The sequence below is a fragment of the Aulostomus chinensis genome, chromosome 14, assembly GCF_037954235.1.
Source record: "Aulostomus chinensis isolate RoL2024-O1b breed Wild chromosome 14, RoL_Achi_v1.0, whole genome shotgun sequence".
NCBI lineage: Eukaryota > Metazoa > Chordata > Actinopteri > Syngnathiformes > Aulostomidae > Aulostomus > Aulostomus chinensis.
This window is the reverse complement of record NC_141333.1, coordinates 17,439,852-17,457,772: the sequence shown is the minus strand read 5'-3', so window position 1 is coordinate 17,457,772 and position 17,921 is coordinate 17,439,852. Positions and strand designations below refer to the sequence as shown.

The 17,921-nt window shown below is 41.4% G+C and overlaps 1 protein-coding gene across 1 annotated transcript in view; it reads right to left on the bottom strand.

The window, feature by feature from the left end:
- unc13a (unc-13 homolog A (C. elegans)) overlaps positions 1–17,921 on the bottom strand; it is a 50,019-nt gene that overhangs the window by 5,921 nt on the left and 26,177 nt on the right. Inside the window, exons 22-41 of the mRNA XM_086223581.1 lie at positions 17,367–17,530; positions 17,123–17,276; positions 16,850–16,918; positions 16,325–16,414; positions 15,924–16,058; positions 12,217–12,350; positions 11,855–11,940; positions 11,283–11,409; positions 11,062–11,158; positions 10,230–10,373; positions 9,636–9,713; positions 9,440–9,517; positions 9,117–9,205; positions 8,886–9,032; positions 8,048–8,171; positions 4,158–4,187; positions 2,924–2,980; positions 2,740–2,820; positions 1,939–2,086; positions 1,264–1,320 (exon numbers count right to left, since the gene is read on the bottom strand). Coding sequence (XP_086079707.1) covers positions 1,264–1,320; positions 1,939–2,086; positions 2,740–2,820; positions 2,924–2,980; positions 4,158–4,187; positions 8,048–8,171; positions 8,886–9,032; positions 9,117–9,205; positions 9,440–9,517; positions 9,636–9,713; positions 10,230–10,373; positions 11,062–11,158; positions 11,283–11,409; positions 11,855–11,940; positions 12,217–12,350; positions 15,924–16,058; positions 16,325–16,414; positions 16,850–16,918; positions 17,123–17,276; positions 17,367–17,530 — 2,089 coding nt within the window. The remainder of the gene's footprint in view (positions 1–1,263; positions 1,321–1,938; positions 2,087–2,739; positions 2,821–2,923; positions 2,981–4,157; positions 4,188–8,047; positions 8,172–8,885; positions 9,033–9,116; positions 9,206–9,439; positions 9,518–9,635; positions 9,714–10,229; positions 10,374–11,061; positions 11,159–11,282; positions 11,410–11,854; positions 11,941–12,216; positions 12,351–15,923; positions 16,059–16,324; positions 16,415–16,849; positions 16,919–17,122; positions 17,277–17,366; positions 17,531–17,921) is intronic.

Genomic DNA, 17,921 nt, shown 5'->3' with positions numbered 1-17,921 from the left:
GCCCTTTGCTTCTAGCTGCCGCTGATGTGGGACAAATGTGAGAACTCGGTGTAAACTACTTTAAAATCCAAGCTGAGGATCTATCTGTTGAAACTGCTTTTCATGAATCTGGTGCTAGAACTTTGTCTAATATGCGTTCATTTCTTGTGGCACTATCCTTTTCCCATTAAAGCAATCTGTGGTAACTTGCGTCGAAAAAGTACAATATAAATAAAATAGAAAGAGATTTGCTTTACTCTGAAAAAGTAAACAATCAAGTGAAATTTACTTGGAATGAAGGTTATTTTCATTTATATTCTGCAAATCTATTTGCCTTTCCCATTGAAGGCAGGGCTGCATCAAGTAGAGTCACTGCACAAACACCAACTTGAATGGTCTTGTATCTGCCTGTGTGTGTGAGTTAAGAGTCAAATCTTGTGACACTGATCCAAAGTGACAGAAATAGGACCACCTGACCTGAGGGACTGTTTCTGATTTGTTCAGACTGTGATGAGGGAATCAGTAGAGCACCCCCTTCTCATTCCTGCTGTAAGGAGGGCTGTGCTGCATGTGGGTGCTGTATGTGTGTTTGTGTGTGTGTTTGTCTCTGACTGTTGGATGATAGAGCAGGCAAGGACGGGGAGCCCTCCCAGACAAACTGAGCCAACAGCCATCATCGTCTTCATAATGAGCCTCATCCTCTAAATCACTGTTTTGCTGACAGAGTGGGAAGGGCAGTAGCATGGGGCCAAAGGATTTCCTCTCTGCATTTCTTTCTGGAGATACTCTGCTTCAACAACCTTAGCCTTAGGGACAGCGACTCGGTCACTTGCTCTCACCCATTAGGACACACACACGCACTCGCTTGGCCCTCGGGCCTCTCTCTGTGACATCATGCTGGATTAGGATTCCTCCACACTTTAATGCATTTCTGTTCTTTTTGTCTGATGTCCGCGCATCATGCTTTTGTGTCTGCTCATACATACAGTCTATGGTGTATGTATTCAGTGCAGTTCCATACATACAGACATCAGTGTGTTCATTACATGCATGAATGCATAAAGTAAATGTTGTTATTATAGGCATGTGTGTGAGTGCATTTGAGGAGGAGACAGAAATAGGCAGAGATGTTTAATCTGTGCATTGCATTTCTCTGTTGGAATGAGTGTGAGCAGGCAGGGGAGTTTCAGGATGCATATGAGGGGTTGGAGGAGGGAGGGTCTTTGGACTGGGGCTTTCTGGTAGTCCTGGATGTCTCAAACTCTCAACCTGCGTGCCACATACCCTTGTCTGGGTAAACATCCTCACTAGTGGTGAACCTCACCCCCTTCCCGCCGAACACTGGCCCACAGACGGGGCAGAAAGAGGGAGTAGACAGAGAAAGGAGACACGTAGAAATGTAAAGTTTGCAGATGCTGAATTACAGAACAGAAAAACATTTATGAGACTGTTAAGATGGGAGCGTTCTTTAGAATTTTTCTGGTACCAAAACAGTCCAGCTCACACATATCTACTGCTTTAAAATGTACTTAGTATGCCCCCCCCCCCCAAAAAAATACAACATTTAACTAATTAAATGACAGAGACAGAGTCTGATGCTGCACTTCTACAAAGACAACGGCATATAGTAGCCATTCTAATGGTTTGACGGAGGTTGAGAAACAAAACCAAAAAGTGAGAGAAAAGTGGGAGTGGGTATTTGTTTTTTGCATTGCAAATAACTGGCAGAGGCTGGCTGCCAGGAGACTCAGCATTTCAGAGCAAAGACAACATATTGTTCAGCTACATTCTCAACTTTAGTCTCTATTTTCAGCTGAGAAAAGGGAAAATAAACCAGTAGCCTGGATCCTCTTGAGAGTAACATGCTTGTCTCAGTCGATGCCAGAGAATAAAGTAACATTTAAGCTCTTAACAAATAGAAAGGGATAAGCAGCATGGAGAGTAAAGAGCATAGGTTACCTTGTGCATTCTGAGATTGGACAAATGTCTTAATAAGTTTGTCTGTGGCCTGTGTGTAGAGGGACAGGGCGTAGTGGAGGGACTGCAAATCAGGACTCTTCTCTAGGAAAGTCTTCTTGAGACCGACTCCACCAGCATGGAAATATTGCTAGTACACATAGAGGAGAGAGACAGGACAGAAAACAGCTACTAGGTCATGTCCCATAAAAGATAGTTGAAGAAAGAAAGGGTTAAAGTTTAAGACAATAGAATGGCATGAGATGTCTGGTGTTAGTTTTGCAGGGAAATTCTTTGTTGTTACAGGAAGAGAAGTCAGACCTACACGCATTCACATCAAACTTTGACACCAGTGTTGTTGTTTCTGTAAAGGATGTCTCATGAACATCTCGCCGGGCCCCATAGGCAACAGCTCAATTTGGGTCCCTCAGCAACAATTAAGTATTTCTTATCCTCTCTCTTGCTCTACCTCACATCACTTTATTATCAAACTGGATTCTTGGATAATTGGCTAAATTTTCATCTGCCTTTAACTTTGGTGCTTAAGTAATTACATCACCATCTATGAGATAATCTATAATAGTTAGCCACTTTATTCCACTTCACACTTGCTTTCAATTGATTTTGATATAGACTTCGTAGTCCTCTTAACCTCTCTGACATCAGAGGACTGTAAAGTCACAAAAATAAAATCGCATTTACAAATCAAATGTCCTCAGTAATACAAAAGCATATACTACAATTTCCAATATGCCAAGCATTAACCAGTATTGTATGTTTGTGGATGTAGTGGTGTATTTGTACCTTGATGGTGTCCAGGGCCAACTCTATGACAGCACACTGCTTGGGCGTGAGCGCTTTGGCCTCCTCACGAACCATGTGCTCCTGAAGATGACAATCAAAATCTCTTCACCTCCTGCCCTGTCTGATAGTTTTTTTCATGGATTAGAAGCTTTAATAGTAAAAAAACAACAACAACATATAGCACCTTCAGCTTGGACAGTTGTCCCAGCTCCTTGGCAGCGTTAAAGATGAGCTGAGTGCCCTGGAAGAGACAAAGTAGGCAGGAGGAGGAGAGAGAAGAGACTTGTTACTACAATGAAAACACCAGGCAGCAGTAAACAGCTGAGAGTCACACAGAGGACAGCGACGTTTCTAAAACACACATTCATAAACTGTCACTCTAAGCCGCTTTACAGAATGTCAGGGTACTTTTTCCCCTCAAATGCTGTTATCACACTTATCTGTGTTGTATTCATTCCAAACATTACACTCGGCTGCACAAATCACACTCACATTGAGACATTTTAGTACACAGAGAGATAGAGGTAAAAGTGGCTCAGCTCATAGTGAGGGCAAGAAAGGTAGACATACTCTTGAATTCATGAACACACAAACACACACACACACACACACACACACACACACACACACACACACAAGTAGCAGCTAAGCAGTCACAGTGTGGTGTATGCAGGTTCTGGCTGTCTGGTTTATTATGAAATTCTGCTGGAACCTTGAGCTTGAAAGATAGTTTTACAATGTCGATTGTGTCTGAAACCAGTTTTAAAACCCTAACCCTATAAACATCACAGCAGTTAAAACCAGAAAATACAAAAATACTGAAATAAATTTTGCGCATAGAAGACTATTTGCTAAACATGTAACAATGACCACTCTTGAAACAGAGTCATCTGATGGTTTACACTGTATTGATAAAGGTTATCAATGTAATGTCAAGTCTGATGAACACATACGTGTTTAGACATTACATTGATAAGCTTTACAAATAAAATATAAATATAATATATATACAGCATATGCGAGGAGTCCAGCTCTCCTGCACTTCAGGAGACTCCTAACTTTTAAATCCTATGTGCAGATGTTTGTTCTTTGACAAACTTGTGAAGTTGGGTCTCCAAGTTTTGTGAATTTTTACTTGCTGCTGGAAAATAGAGTCCATCTGTTCCTAAGATGTAAACAGCAAACAAAGCCCACGATGCCACAAAGCCTGCATACGTGTGCGTGACCTTTAGTGTGACTGAGAATGCAGGCAGCTACTGCTGACAGCATACAAACAGCCCTATAGAGGAATGTACTATGAAAACAAATGTGAGAAATCAATATTTCCACTGCTTTGTTTAACTGGAGAGCTGAGGGAGAGAGACAAAGACAAAGAGGAGGGAGACAAGACACATTGATCTAAAGGGTTTAGTCCTTACATCACTGTGAGAAGCACTCTTCAGCCTCCCCTGGAAAGAGAGCATGTGGTTAATACTTCAAGCAGTCCCTGCAGTCTGACTTCACTCTCACTGGCTGGATGAGGACAGTCAACCCAAAGTACATTTGTTGACAGAGTTTCAGAGACACCCTTCAGTGCCACAGATGTCCACTCCTTTTAGCTACTTTGCTCTCTACAGCAACAACAACAAGGTTTATAGCTTAAAGTAAAACAAAAGTGGAAAAAAAAGACCAGTGTCTGGGAGTTTGCTCTCTGGTGGAATATGGCAAATGGAACGATGAGAGGTAAGAGCAGGTTACATTGTTTTTTCAGTGAGCAACAAGCTCACTGAAAAAACAAAACCTTCCTGGATCATGAAAAAACTTGAACCTGAAGTAAAGGGCTGGTTCTATATTATTTTACTTTCTTGGTACTCTCACAGTTATGTACTAAGAGCAGAGCTAGATCAATAATAATAATAATAATAATACATATTTGCCACAATATTTTGGTTTTAGTATGGATTAATGAACATTACAGAGTAACACAGAAACGAATCTTAAGTAAGTTGAGTGAGTCTGCTTTTTTATAAATGGATTTTGGGTCACAGAAGCTTAATAATTTTCATTTTTTCCCCCGCAGCATAAAACAGATCAGTAAATACCACACCTGTGAATTCTGAAGCATTAAGGGCTCTGAGGTGGTTTCTAACAAATAGCTTAACCAGTCTACAGAGATTGCTGCAGCCAGTAAACGCCATAATGCCGAAAACAGACGAAGTTTGCGTCTTTTGCTGTGGTGAAGTTGTGCATCTGTGGTGTAGTTTGCTCACAGCCGAACATTGGGTGTTTTTTGTTTTGTTTTTTTTCTTCTGATGGCACATTTATGCTTCACAAAGCATAAATGTGGTGTTAAACTAAAATGGACTCAGATAAACTAAAATGAATTAAATTAAACTCAGACAATTTGAATTGAGATTATAACTTAATATAAACCAAGAGAGTGTAATCAAAGACATGCTAAGCTAATCAGCTCCCAGGTCTAACTCTACAATATCTATGCAAGAAAGGAGAAAAAAAAAGAATTCCCAGTTTAGACATAAAAAGGGACCATACATTATAAAACTGATTAAATTGAAGCTCTATGTGATGATGTGGCACAAATGTGGGTTTTAAAATAGCTCATCATCTCTTGTAAAACAATATGTTTTAGTGAAGCACAGATTAAAACAACTGAGTCTTATAGGCTGCGTTCAAGACTACAAAGAAGTCAAAATCCAACCCAGAGTTTTCTTATTTAATCCTCATTTCCCTCCTGGTGCAGATTAACTCAATCTATAATGGGTATATCGTGGCTCAGTGCTGAGCTGTTATATTCCACATGCGATGGTAATCAGACCGATAAAGAAGATGTCACATATGGCACGTTTGTAAATATCAAACTGAGTTCTAAAATGTCAAATACTTCCTTATCGTTGAGAAAGAAGGCGCCATGTTTGATGTTGTAAGTGTTGCCTGAGAAATTGGCAGCTCTGAAATAATCCCAGAGTCGGAGACCAGTAGTTTCAGTTTAACACCATTCAATTAATTTTCCCAACTCAGAGCTCTCCTGACTTCCTATGTGTCTTGAATGCAGCAATATAGTCCTGAAACCCAGATATAAGTTTTGTTCTATTACATAAAATACATGGGTAAACACAAAACACTTATTTTGAAAGAAGCGTGAAAAATGATGGCTGCTAACAAGAGGCTAACGAGACTACAGAGGCGTTCATGGACTATAAATGTTGTTACACCAAAAAAAAACAAACGAAAAAGCGCAAATCTTGTTGACGAGACGTGCCCATAGTGTAGTTAATTCATATCATCATGGTAGCTTTGTACCTCTAATGAATGCATTTACACTTCAAAACTCAGAAGAGTGCTGCTCAACGGGGAACTATCTTACAAAACTAAATATGCTAGCCTGAGAAAGTTTTGATTGCCACAGAGCAGAAACTAGTTTATAAGTAATAATGAAGAAGTCATCACATAGAGCTTCATTACAGGTATTTGTGTGTATTCAGCACCTTATCTGATTTACACGTATGAATAACGTCTAGTGTAAAACCTTCTGGTGCAACATGACTAGTGACATGAGACCAGAACTGCAATCATCATAGTAAACAGCAGAACATGAAACCAAACCGGGAAAGACCAACATGACAGGTCTGCAGGGAGACATACAGTACAGTACAGTACAATACAGTAGAGTACAATATAGTACAGTACAGTACAGTACAATATACTGAGAGACTGCAGTGTTGAAATAGATCAGATGCAAGCAACGAACCCACAGTGGGGGGTTGGGGGAGGGGACACAGTCCAAACAGGTGGAAAAGGGGTGGGGGTGGGGTTGGGGGTTTGGGGGTCAGGAGGTGGGAACAGGGGAGCTAGAGATGGGGCAGGACACCAGATACCAAGCGACCGAGAGGTCAGAGTCATCCCACCAGAGTCCCCATCAAAGGACACGATGCATGAGAAGAAACAAGGCAACACCAGGCGCAAGAGAGGAGCACCACTTCCTGTTTGGGGAGAGCGTTCAGGAAGAGGAGACAGTAGAGGGGCATTGATTGGTAGAGATTGTTGAGAGGGTGGGGCCTATCAGAACCAGTTAGGAATGCACCATGCTTCTGTCTTCTCAGAAGAGAGACAGATTTAGAAGGGAAGAGAGGAGAAGCGAGGAGAGGAGGGGAGAAGAGTAGAGAAGAGAAGAAAAGACAGGTGAGGCTGGTAAGAGAGGTGGTGATGTGGGGGTAAAAAACAGGGGAGATCGCAGCCACATATAGCAGAGACCCAAGTATTGTGGACGGACAGACAGACACACACGCAGGAGTGCTGTACTTACAATCATCTGTGGAGGGAGAGCGGTGGGAGCAGGATGTAATAGTAATCACAACAACAACAACCAGAGAGAAGGGTCAGTCAAGCTGCAAAGAGCCCCACATCAATCAAAAACACAAGTCTGGCCCCAGAGCTGGAGGGACGGGGAGCCAATTGACCCATGTATAAATCCTGGACTAAGTCGAGATTTAATTTCAATCCTAAAAAAGTTCCTAATCAAAGAAATAGACTTAGCTATTCAAAAGATAATCATGTGACATTTGCACACATCCTGATATCGTCACCTATTTTTTTAATCCCGATTTTTTTCCAACACTGGATAAAGAAAATTCCCTCCCTTTTTAACAGTGATATGAGGCTCTTCCAAACACAAATAAGAACACATATATCCAAAACAAAAGAAAACAACAGGCTGCTTTCCAAAATGTATGATGCTTTTTTTGGGTTTTTTTTGGAAGAAAGCCAGATCCTTTTGGGCACAATCCTCGCCTTTCTGTTGTGGGTTACTTAAAAATCTGGTATCTCTCCAAATAATTGTAGGCTGACATACTGGAGAGCAGCCATGAGCTGGTGTTAGAATGATATGGTGCACTCCTTTTTCATTTTTAAAAGGGTTTCATCTGAAATGCGTGGATAAATGAAGGCACTGGGGGGCAATGTTGTATATAATGTGTGTGGGGGGGTTAGAAGTGGATGTGATGCAGAAACAGTTCCAGCTCCGTCTGTTATTTGTTCATTAGATGTCCATCTTGAATTGAAACACACACACACAGGATGCCTGCTGTTGTATTACCTTTCCTCAATTTCCACCTTCTTTTCTCTAAAGCCATCTTGGCTGTTTTTTGTTTATTGTGTATTGGCATTCTCTTTATTTGTATCGTTTGACATAATCGATCTTGTGTGCTCGCTGTTAAGTGCAAAAATACAAAGATGGCTGAGCATCACAGTCGTTTGTGTTTGTGAGACTATAAGTTTCTATCTGCGCGTTTGCAGGCTTCTGTGCTCTCACCGTTTGATCTGTGAGTGGCGGCAGGACGATTGTCTTCTCCATGGTGTTCATCACCAGCTTCCACAGCTCCTTCAGTACACGTTTCAGCACTGTCTTCTCACAGATCTTAGCAAACAGAGTCAGGCTGGTACGGACGAGAGGATGAATTAATGATAAACACCAGAACACAGCAAACTTTATTTTCCTGAAAACTGAACAGAAGATAGAAGCAGAGACACGTGGTTGCTTGAAATCCAAAGATGTAGAAATGACAGAAAAGATTTCAAGACTCATGAATGCCTTTTTAAAGTCACCTTGAGTTGAATCAAGGCAAATGGTTAAGAGCAGCAGTTTATGTTGGTCGTAGTGCTCAACTGCAAGATTTGCTAGTAACCATGGCGTGACGGCCCCAAGAGGTTCTATTGTGATCACCATATAAATAATCCCATGTGGACACCACAATGTCACAGTCCACCAACTTCCTTTGCGCCTGTAAATTCAGTTTATACAAAACAGGGAACAGCACAGTGCCCAATGCTATTAGTACAACAGTACTGTACGAGCACTCCTTGACAACCTAGCACTGCTATTTCTTCCATTTGGGCCAATGACGATCAACCTCGGCCATATCATTGAGGACAGTGGGGACCTTGGCTGCTTCATAGCTGTCACAACCACTGTTAGCAGGTAGCAGAAACAACAAACATTCCATAGCGTAAATGAAAACAAATATATCGGACACTCGTTCACGTCAGGTCTCTCCTTCCCTGGGGCCTCGCAGACCTCACATCATCTTTGAAGAGCTATTTGAAACCCTCATACAGAAACAAACACGTGTGTAGATGGCTGACTGACTCACTTGCTGTCCAGGAACTCCATGATGGGTTGCAGGACATTGTCTGCATCCTGGGCCACACTGCTGGCATTTCCCACATTTGAGGTTCCTTTCACCTGAGCCAAGATGTCTCCCATCTGCTTCACATTTTCTTCTATGTGAGGCTGGAAACTACAGAGGTGAGAGATTGTCACAATCCCATCAATCTGAATCACATTATCAACTCTATATTTATGTATGAATGTCTCCGTCTACCTGACCGCAAAGACCCTGCTGAGATCATCCATGACGTTGTTGAGTTTAACCTGCAAGTCCTTTAGGATATCACTGGCCTCCACACAAAGCTAAACCCCAGGAAAAATACACACATATCACTGGTTGAGGGGATTGGACAGCAGGTTATGGATTTATAATAATAATGAACATATTTTAAATGAAGAAGGAAAACCTCACCCGACACACACGCACACATGCGCACACAGACACAGACACAGACACACACAAACACACCCAGACAGAAAGCTAAGCTGGAGAACAATACCAGCTGTAGTTGGTAATCAAGATGCAGAACCACTCACATCTTTTCCGCCCATGGCTTCAAACATCTTCTCCAGCTGGACTCTCAGCTGTTGGATGTTGTTGATCAGGATGCAGGGCTGAAGATGAGAGATGAGATGTGTTTACTGCAACTTTTAATAACATAACCTAACTTACATGTTTTTGAGCGAGTATAAAAACAACTGAACTGCCATAAACCAACGCAGGTTCACTCACCACTTTCTCCATACTGACGTAGTTGGCAAACAACTTGGAGATGATGTCAGCGTACGAAAGAAGAACATTGCTGATGGTCTGAAGGGGGGCGACAGAACAACCGGTCAGTAAGAGAACGCAAGAGAACCAAGTGTAACTCGAGAAGGATTTCAGCTAATCTGAAAACTACAGATTTTCTATAGGCTCTAATATATGGTAGTTTTCATATCACCTAAAACATGAGGGTTTTCCAAAAAAATGTCAACTAAAACCATTATTTCTCCAATTGTGTAGCAGATCAAAGAAAAAAACTTCAGGACTTTTAAAAAAAATCTTCATATGGTCTTTCATTTCATGGCGTTTATTTTACACAAACGAAAAGGACACTAACCATAGAATAGTAATTAAAATGAATCTTTCCAATCAAACAAAAAAACAGCAGCAAAGTGTACATGTAAGCATAAATATATATATTTAGACAACGCATAGAAACATGAAGGCGTCATGCCACATCAGGTCTTCAGAAGTACCAGCAGATCTAAATGGCTGTTAAAGACCCCTTTGTCGTACTCTGACTTTGAACACAACTCAACAGCAAATTGCAGTCTGACCTACCTTAGCGAACCGTTTCATATAATGTCCTACGATCTGTGGATCTGGACACTCTAACTTCCTGATGATCTCAAAACTCTGGTTGAGCTGGGAGAACACATCCACCACCGAACAGGAAAACAGAGCGTGTTCTGACGTGACTTGGAACTGTAGCGCAAAAAGATTAAAAAAAAAAAAAAAAGGAAGAAAAAAAATGTGTGAAAGAAAGAAGCGAGATGAGGTGACAGGTGAAACGCTGGGATTCAAGACATGACATCTGGACCTTTCCTCGCTATATTTAACTGGACCTTTGATGCCACGTGTACATAACGATACAGACAGTTTGACATCCATCCTGTGACAGGTGGGAGCGCTCCTGTCTATCTTCATAATTGGCAGCTGGTTCCTGATTGGCTAGTAGCGAGTGAGCAGGTGTTCCTCTAGGGAGTCTGGGTAATGAGTTGAGGACAGCTTTCCTGCCGTCAAAACTCTGGAATGAAGTCATTAATTCACAATATCCTGCTGTCACAGAGTTGGCTCCCTCCTTAAATACATCTCCACCACAGGTCTTTCACTTTTTGAAAAAACCCTCCATACGGCAAAGCTCTTTGATGGAAACACCCTCTTTTGCCACTCGGCTTTAAGTGCACATGTGTACCGCTGTGTCCATGCTTCTGTTGTTGCAGAGCCTTTGAAGAGTGCAGGAGAGACAGAGGGAAGTGTGGGAGGCATTGTTGGAGGGCCGTTGATAGCTTTGAGTGTGACAGAGGATGGATTACAATAATTCTGCCTGAACAACAACAGCAACACAGCGTTTCAAGAGGAGTGAGGAAAAGATAATGGAAAGAAGTTCTACCCCGTCTTTCTTGTCTCTCTCCAAAGCACCATGCAGAAAGTCCCGAGACACTTCCTCATTTTCGTCGAGCCACTGGATGACGAAAGGCTCAAACCACCTACAGGGAAGATGAAACCAGCGTTTTTGGATATTTAGTCACCCAAAATGACACAATGACAGGATTACTTCTATTTTCTTCTGTCAGCGTCTTAAGCTGCAAAAACAGTGACGCTTGAACTCACGCAGGATATTCAGGCACTCTGCTCTTGAAGAAAGGCAGATCCTTGCAGTACTCATTGTACAGCCACTTGACCTTGAAGTGCAGGTTCATGTAATCGGCACTCTTGCACAAACGATTTTTCTCATGTTCTAGGAAAACGGTGACAGCACACAAACACGTAAAAAGCTAAAAAGCAAATTTCTCTTTATTGTTCATCCACCCAGAGTTGGACACACATTCTGGCTTCATGACTAAAGTTTATAAGGTTTTTTGTATGTTATAACCCCATTCACAGTCAGAGTTCCTCATTACATCAGCATCTAACAAAGTAAAGCGTATCAGACAATCTTCATCATACAGTATGGCATACATTTTTAACAAATACCATTCAATGGCATACTGAAGATAGAGCTTAGCATAGCAGAAAGATGACTAAAATGGGAAAAAAGTCCTGCTCTGTCTACAGAATAAAAAACCCAATTAAAACGACAAATGATGACGATCATCATCACAACATATTCAGTGTTCATATTGTTCAATGTACTTCATTCCTCTCATAAGGAAAGTCTCAGTACGTCATAGCGACACACTTACCCTCCATTGCGTATTTCATGTCCTGAGCAAACAGATTCCACATCACTTCAGCACTGATTTTACCCACATTGAGTTCCTGTGGAAATCTTAAGGAGAGAAGTAAGAGAAGGGCTTATGTATGCACTTGAAGAGGAAAGGTGTGAAATGGAAAGCGCAGGCCACTAGCAGGTATCAGGAGAACCAGTGGACAAGACATCTGGCACATTTCATGAAATTTAAATGTCAGTGAAAGGAAATGTGAACAAATTTGAGAAGCTGGGTGTAAAAGAGGTTATATGTAGATGCAGGTATAGAGAATTAATACAACCAAAAGTGTATGCAAAGAAAGAAAGAAAGAAAGAAGCAGGAGAACAGGGACTTACTGGTTTAAGCAGGGAGTGTAGGAATTCTTGTCTTCTTCAATGATGGAAACAATAAGAGTGATGAGTTTGGACCAAAAGTCTAGATTCTTGATGCTGGGACCCTGTTCTTCAGGAGGAACTGCACCTTGCTTAGCCTGGGGGGAAAAAAAAAAAACACAAACAAAACAGCAATGTTTTCCTTTTAACTTTCTTAACACCTGTATTCACATATTAGGCAAGGCAACAACCTAAAAAGTTGTATACGCTTGCAGATGTGAGACCATATTGCACCAGTGTATGCCCTCTTATTGGTGCAAAAAATCAACTGGATTGCTAAAGAGGTGCAAAGTCTAGTGCTGGAACAGATGTGACCTCATGTATATAGGTTTTTACTTTTGGGTACAGCACCTGCACTCTCATCGTGTTCGCATAGACGTTGCGCTAAGCTGCATTTCGTAGCTGCATCATCCACTGTCATCAACTGTGTGTTGGGAAATTTGCAAACTGTTAGTTGGTCATAACCCGCTGAAAAAGTCTCTTCCATCTGCACTATTTCTGGATCGCAACCTCAAACAAGTTTGTGCTGCTAAGTAAATCTGGCCCTTTATGTGAATTTTCCTAATGGTATTCATGCAATTTGAGACTGAGAAATGTATGGGGAGACATTTCAAAAACTTATAAATATACATTTGTTTCTCTAACGGCTTTAAACAGACTCAGAATGTCAACTGTCTGGACGGCTTCTTTGAAGCTGGAAGAAAAATGGAGTAAGCCAAGCACCACAGGGGTTTAGAAGTGAAGAGTGATACTGTAGAGATTTCAACAAAATATAGCCTTGTCCCTCAGGATGAAATGTTTTATTCAATGGAAAAGGCAAATTTGTAATTCAGGAGGGAGAATGAATGTCGCCGACGCTTTAATGAGGACTCGATTCATGCTCTAAAGATCCCTGTTGCAGGCATGATGGATGGAGGAGCCTGTCCAGCCACACACACACACACACACACACACACACACACACACACACACACACACACACACACACACACACACACACACACACACACATGCATACACACACTCTAACACACTGTATATGCATGGACGCACTAATGCACATTGATTTTTATATATCATCACTGAGGACATCAAAATGAGAGGATTCTCAAAAATCCTCTAGTACAAAGAATATTTTTTGCTAAATAATCTGCTTATTTCTGCACCAGTACAATAAAAGTCCTCCAACAACTATAATTCATGAACGAAAACAGATTTAAACGCTTTAATAACATAGTTTTCCTGTCTTCCAGAAAGTCTGGAGTGAAGCAGAGAATGATCCTGACTGTTTATGCTGGATTACATCACTTATCACTTATCTAAAAGTAGCATGGGAGCCAGAGCCTTCAGCTATCAGGCTCCCCTCCTGTGGAACCGTCTCCCAGTTTCAGTCCGGGATGCAGACACCCTGTCTACCTTTAAGAGCAGACTTAAGAGCTTCCTTTTTGATCAGGCTTATAGTTGGGCTGCTTAGGCTGGCCCTTAGATATGCTGCTATAGGCTTAGGCTGCTGGGGGATCTCCCATGGTGCACTGGGCTTCTCTCTCCTCCTCTCTGTCCTCCTGTATGTGTCATATATATAAATCATACTCATATGTCTTACTAACTCATCTTCTTCTCTGGAGCCTTCAGGCTCCCCTCATCCCAGATCCTGGGTGCTGCTGGAGGAGGCTACAGACCAGAAGAGGCTCAAGCTGCCACCCATAGCTCCACCTGTTCACGTCCCCGTCTGTCCATCAGTCTCTTCCCTTTCTCTCTCCCTCTTTATCTCTGTCCCTCTCTTTCCTTCTGCATATCTGTCTTCCTCCATTATCTGTCTTTGTCTCTGCCCCACTCTCCTGCTCTCTTTCCCCCCAACCAGTCAAAGCAGAAGGCCGTCCCCATTGAGCCTGGATCTGCTCGACGTTCCTGCCTGTTAAAAGGAAGGTTTTCGTCGCCGCTGTTGCAGGATGTGCTGCTGAGGGAGAATTGTTGGGTGTAAATTCATTGAAGGAGTGTGGAACTGGACCTGCTCTACTTGCAAAGTGTCAGGAAATAACTTTTGTTGTGATTTGATGCTTTATAAATAAAATTGACTTAACTTGACTTGTGCACATCTCTTGCACAACAAAAATCTGAGCCATATTCATTACAGCCACTCAGAGAAAAAGGTGCAAGAGACAATGATCCAAATTACAGTTAAAAAAAAGGGGAAAAAAAGCTTTTAGATATAAAGTGCATCACTATTTTGTACTTCGCAGAAAACACGGAGGGGAAAGTTATCTGGGCAACAAAAGCGGCGAGAAAGTGAGAAGCACACAACTGTGGTTTCGTCTCATGCCACTCAGGTTAGTCCAGAACGAAGCAGATTCTTCATTTCTCATGCACATCTAATTGTAATCAGAATATTTATTACAGAAAAAAAAAAGAAAAAAAAAGAATATTTATTACAGGAACTTATTACCAGTAGTTGGTTTATTTACTCGCTACTCACTCCTGTTCCAAGCTCTGTCTGAGTGTAAGAGAGCGGGGACGATAATTACGATCTGTAAAAACAGTCCTGAGAGGCGAGAAAAGCAGGAACAGGAAAGTAAAGGAGCTAAAGGAGTACAGGAAGATATCACAGAAAGTACACACACATGTACAAACACAGTGTGTGTATGATAAGAGCAAAGTTGCGCCCTGTGGTCGCACAAAACCTTGTACACGTACGATATCTTGCAGTTGTCGCCTACAGCAGTTTTTTTTTCATAATTGCCACTGTACTCAAATACAAATACATAACAACAACCTGTTCAACGGCCTGCTAATTCACAGCCAACAAAGAGATACAAACGAACAAGAGATGTAGTGATGGTGCCACCCAACAGTACCAGTAACAGATGTATCAGGTTCATTACCAAAAAAGTATCCTGAATTTGATGTACTTTGGAGCAGGGCTGTTACAATATCAGATTTTCATGAACACAAAATTATTTTGGCCAAAAGGATCTGCAAAAACAATGTTATCCTTAAACTTTTAACAAAGTAACAGTTAGTACCTGACCTACGTATTAGCCGTCACTGACCTGTCAGCGGCCTATTACAGATGTATTGAAATGATTTGTTTGTTTTTCAATGTGCACCGATATTAACAATGCTTTTCTAAAGTGAATAAAATGCAGAAAACAATGCTTATGATGATTTCATGATGTGCATGTGCATGATTTACATTGTGTGCCCAGCAGAGAGTGCTCCGGTGCCTCTGCCTTGTTTATTTTACTTTTTTGTTTTGGTCTATATTCAAATGGTTATTTATGGCAATGTTAAATATTTTCAATAAAGTAAGTAATTTGTTGAAGAAATTTGCCCTCCACCTCTAAATAGTAGAATCGGTACAAAACCTGGGCACAATGAACATACAAATTTTCAATCCAGCACAATCATGTCAGTGATTGTTTTTTTTCTGATCAAAAATCATTATCAGGCTCACAAATTCCATATTAATAGTAATAACAACAAAAGTAATAAGTCAATAAAGTTCATCTTTTAATTGTTTAGTGTGTTTTGTGTCCTTATTATTGAATACGAGTGTATTGCATCTGTGGCAACAACTCGAAAAATGGTCAAAAGTGGCAGTTAGGGTGACATTTTAAGAGCAACAGAGGAAAAAATAAGGAAACACCAAGGCTGGATTCATTGCTGCTTCCTACCGGGTCTGTCTGGTACTCGCGGCTGTACAGCTCGTGACAGTTATTGAAGATGTACTCGTAGGTGGAGTTGAGACAAGCTTTGACACAATCCTTCACCACCTGGCTGGCTCTGGGAGGCGACTGAAGCTCTTGAACCTGAACACACACACACACACACACACACACACACACACACACACACACACACACACACACACACACACAAAGACGTTGCACTGATATTAATTCACCATACTCCGGAACTTCAGAATTCTACTCGGTAGAAAGTCAGTATTACTTAAAAAAAAGGTGTTTTCACATTAAATTCAAGTACTGGAATAATTTTGTGTTCTATATCAAAGATTATTTATTTCATTTCATGCATGTGGAGTGTACAAAAATGTAAGAGGAGAGGGCATTACCTTCATCCTGAAGAAGGTGATACTGGTGAGCAGGTCCACAGTGGACTTGAGGTCCTGCAGCCTTTCTGGACTGCTGGCTGGGAAATTGTTCTGCAGTCAGACAAAAAAAAAGGGTCAGCCAAAACACACAATACAAAATCCATCCTTGTCCAATGTGAGTTTGTGGGCAGAATCCAGAATGGTCACATTATTTCCACCAAACCGTTATACTTGTTACTGTGTGGGTGTGCAGTTTCCTGGATGTGTCTCAGCGTGTTTCAAAGGAACTGTCACTCTAATTAACACACCAGCTTGCTTTGTTTGACTTTCTCTCAAAGAGAGAGATGTAGAGAAAGAGAAGCATAAATAGCTACAGCTGAGAAAAAGACTATTTAACCATCCTCTTGTGCTGAATACTATGAACCCCTCAAGAAGAATTTATCAATCTACATTCTGGTACTTGTAATGGACAAGCATATCTATCATCCAGATTATGCATAACCAGAAACTGGGAAGAAATGTTGAGCAAACAGAGAGAGATCTTACTCTGTACATGGAGAGGTCAATCCTCAGAGAATTGTGCAGCTGGTCCAGAAGTTTAACAAATCGCTCTTTCTGTGGACATTATATCAAACAAGGTACATCATTAAACATGTTAAAAAACCTTGATACTTAAAAGCTGATATTATATTATGATTTTCATGGGTGGAGTCCAGAAGGAGTTGAAAAAGGTCTTGTCAATAAACACCATAAAATAGTCCTTCAGCATGTAAGGGTTCCGCTTGCATTCATCTGCTAAATAATTCTGTAGCGACTCACCCCAAAGTTAGAGGCAGCGAAGCGGTCAGAGGCAGAGACATTATTAGTTGCCTGTGTGGTGTGAGCATAGTAGGCATTGATGTTGGCCAGCAGGGTGCTCATCACTGCAGGCACACCTGGGCACATATACTTAGATGACAGGCAGGCAAAGTGACTGCAAAAGAAAGACAAACATTTATGCAAATACAGAACATCAGCAACTAAGGCGTGATACGACATTAAGAACCATCGGTTTAAAACGCACGTCATGGCTTGGTAGATGGACTCTACTCCATAGCGCATGGCAAACTCATCAACGATCTCCTGAGGAGTCTCCTCAAAGTAGACTTTCCATGCGTCGTCCCCTTTGGCGTCTGGGATCTTTACCACACCGGTGTTCTGGATATCTGTCACATAGTGGAAGAGGTTCTGCACAAAGAGAAGAACACGGGGGGGGGGGGGGGATTATAGAAAGGGAGAGTGAAAAGTATGTATGAAAATCACAGTACAGTTTAGGGGGACTGTAGACAGATGAAGCTGATAAAAAGTGCGTGTGCATGGTTATTAGAGTGTGTATCACTGCCAGTTCTACCATTACGGAGATGACCCTCAATTGTAATTAAAGCTTGTAATGATGAGATACGTGTTTTATTGTGCAAAGACGGTTAAGCAAACGACCTCTTGATCTGTTGGCTGAGTTACATAAATAACCATTAAACTGCATTATGAGGCAAACACAATAAGCTGTCTTGGGCTATTGGGCCATAAAACGTTATGCTGCGTTAAAACATTCAGAATAGACGATGTGGTTTACAGCCAC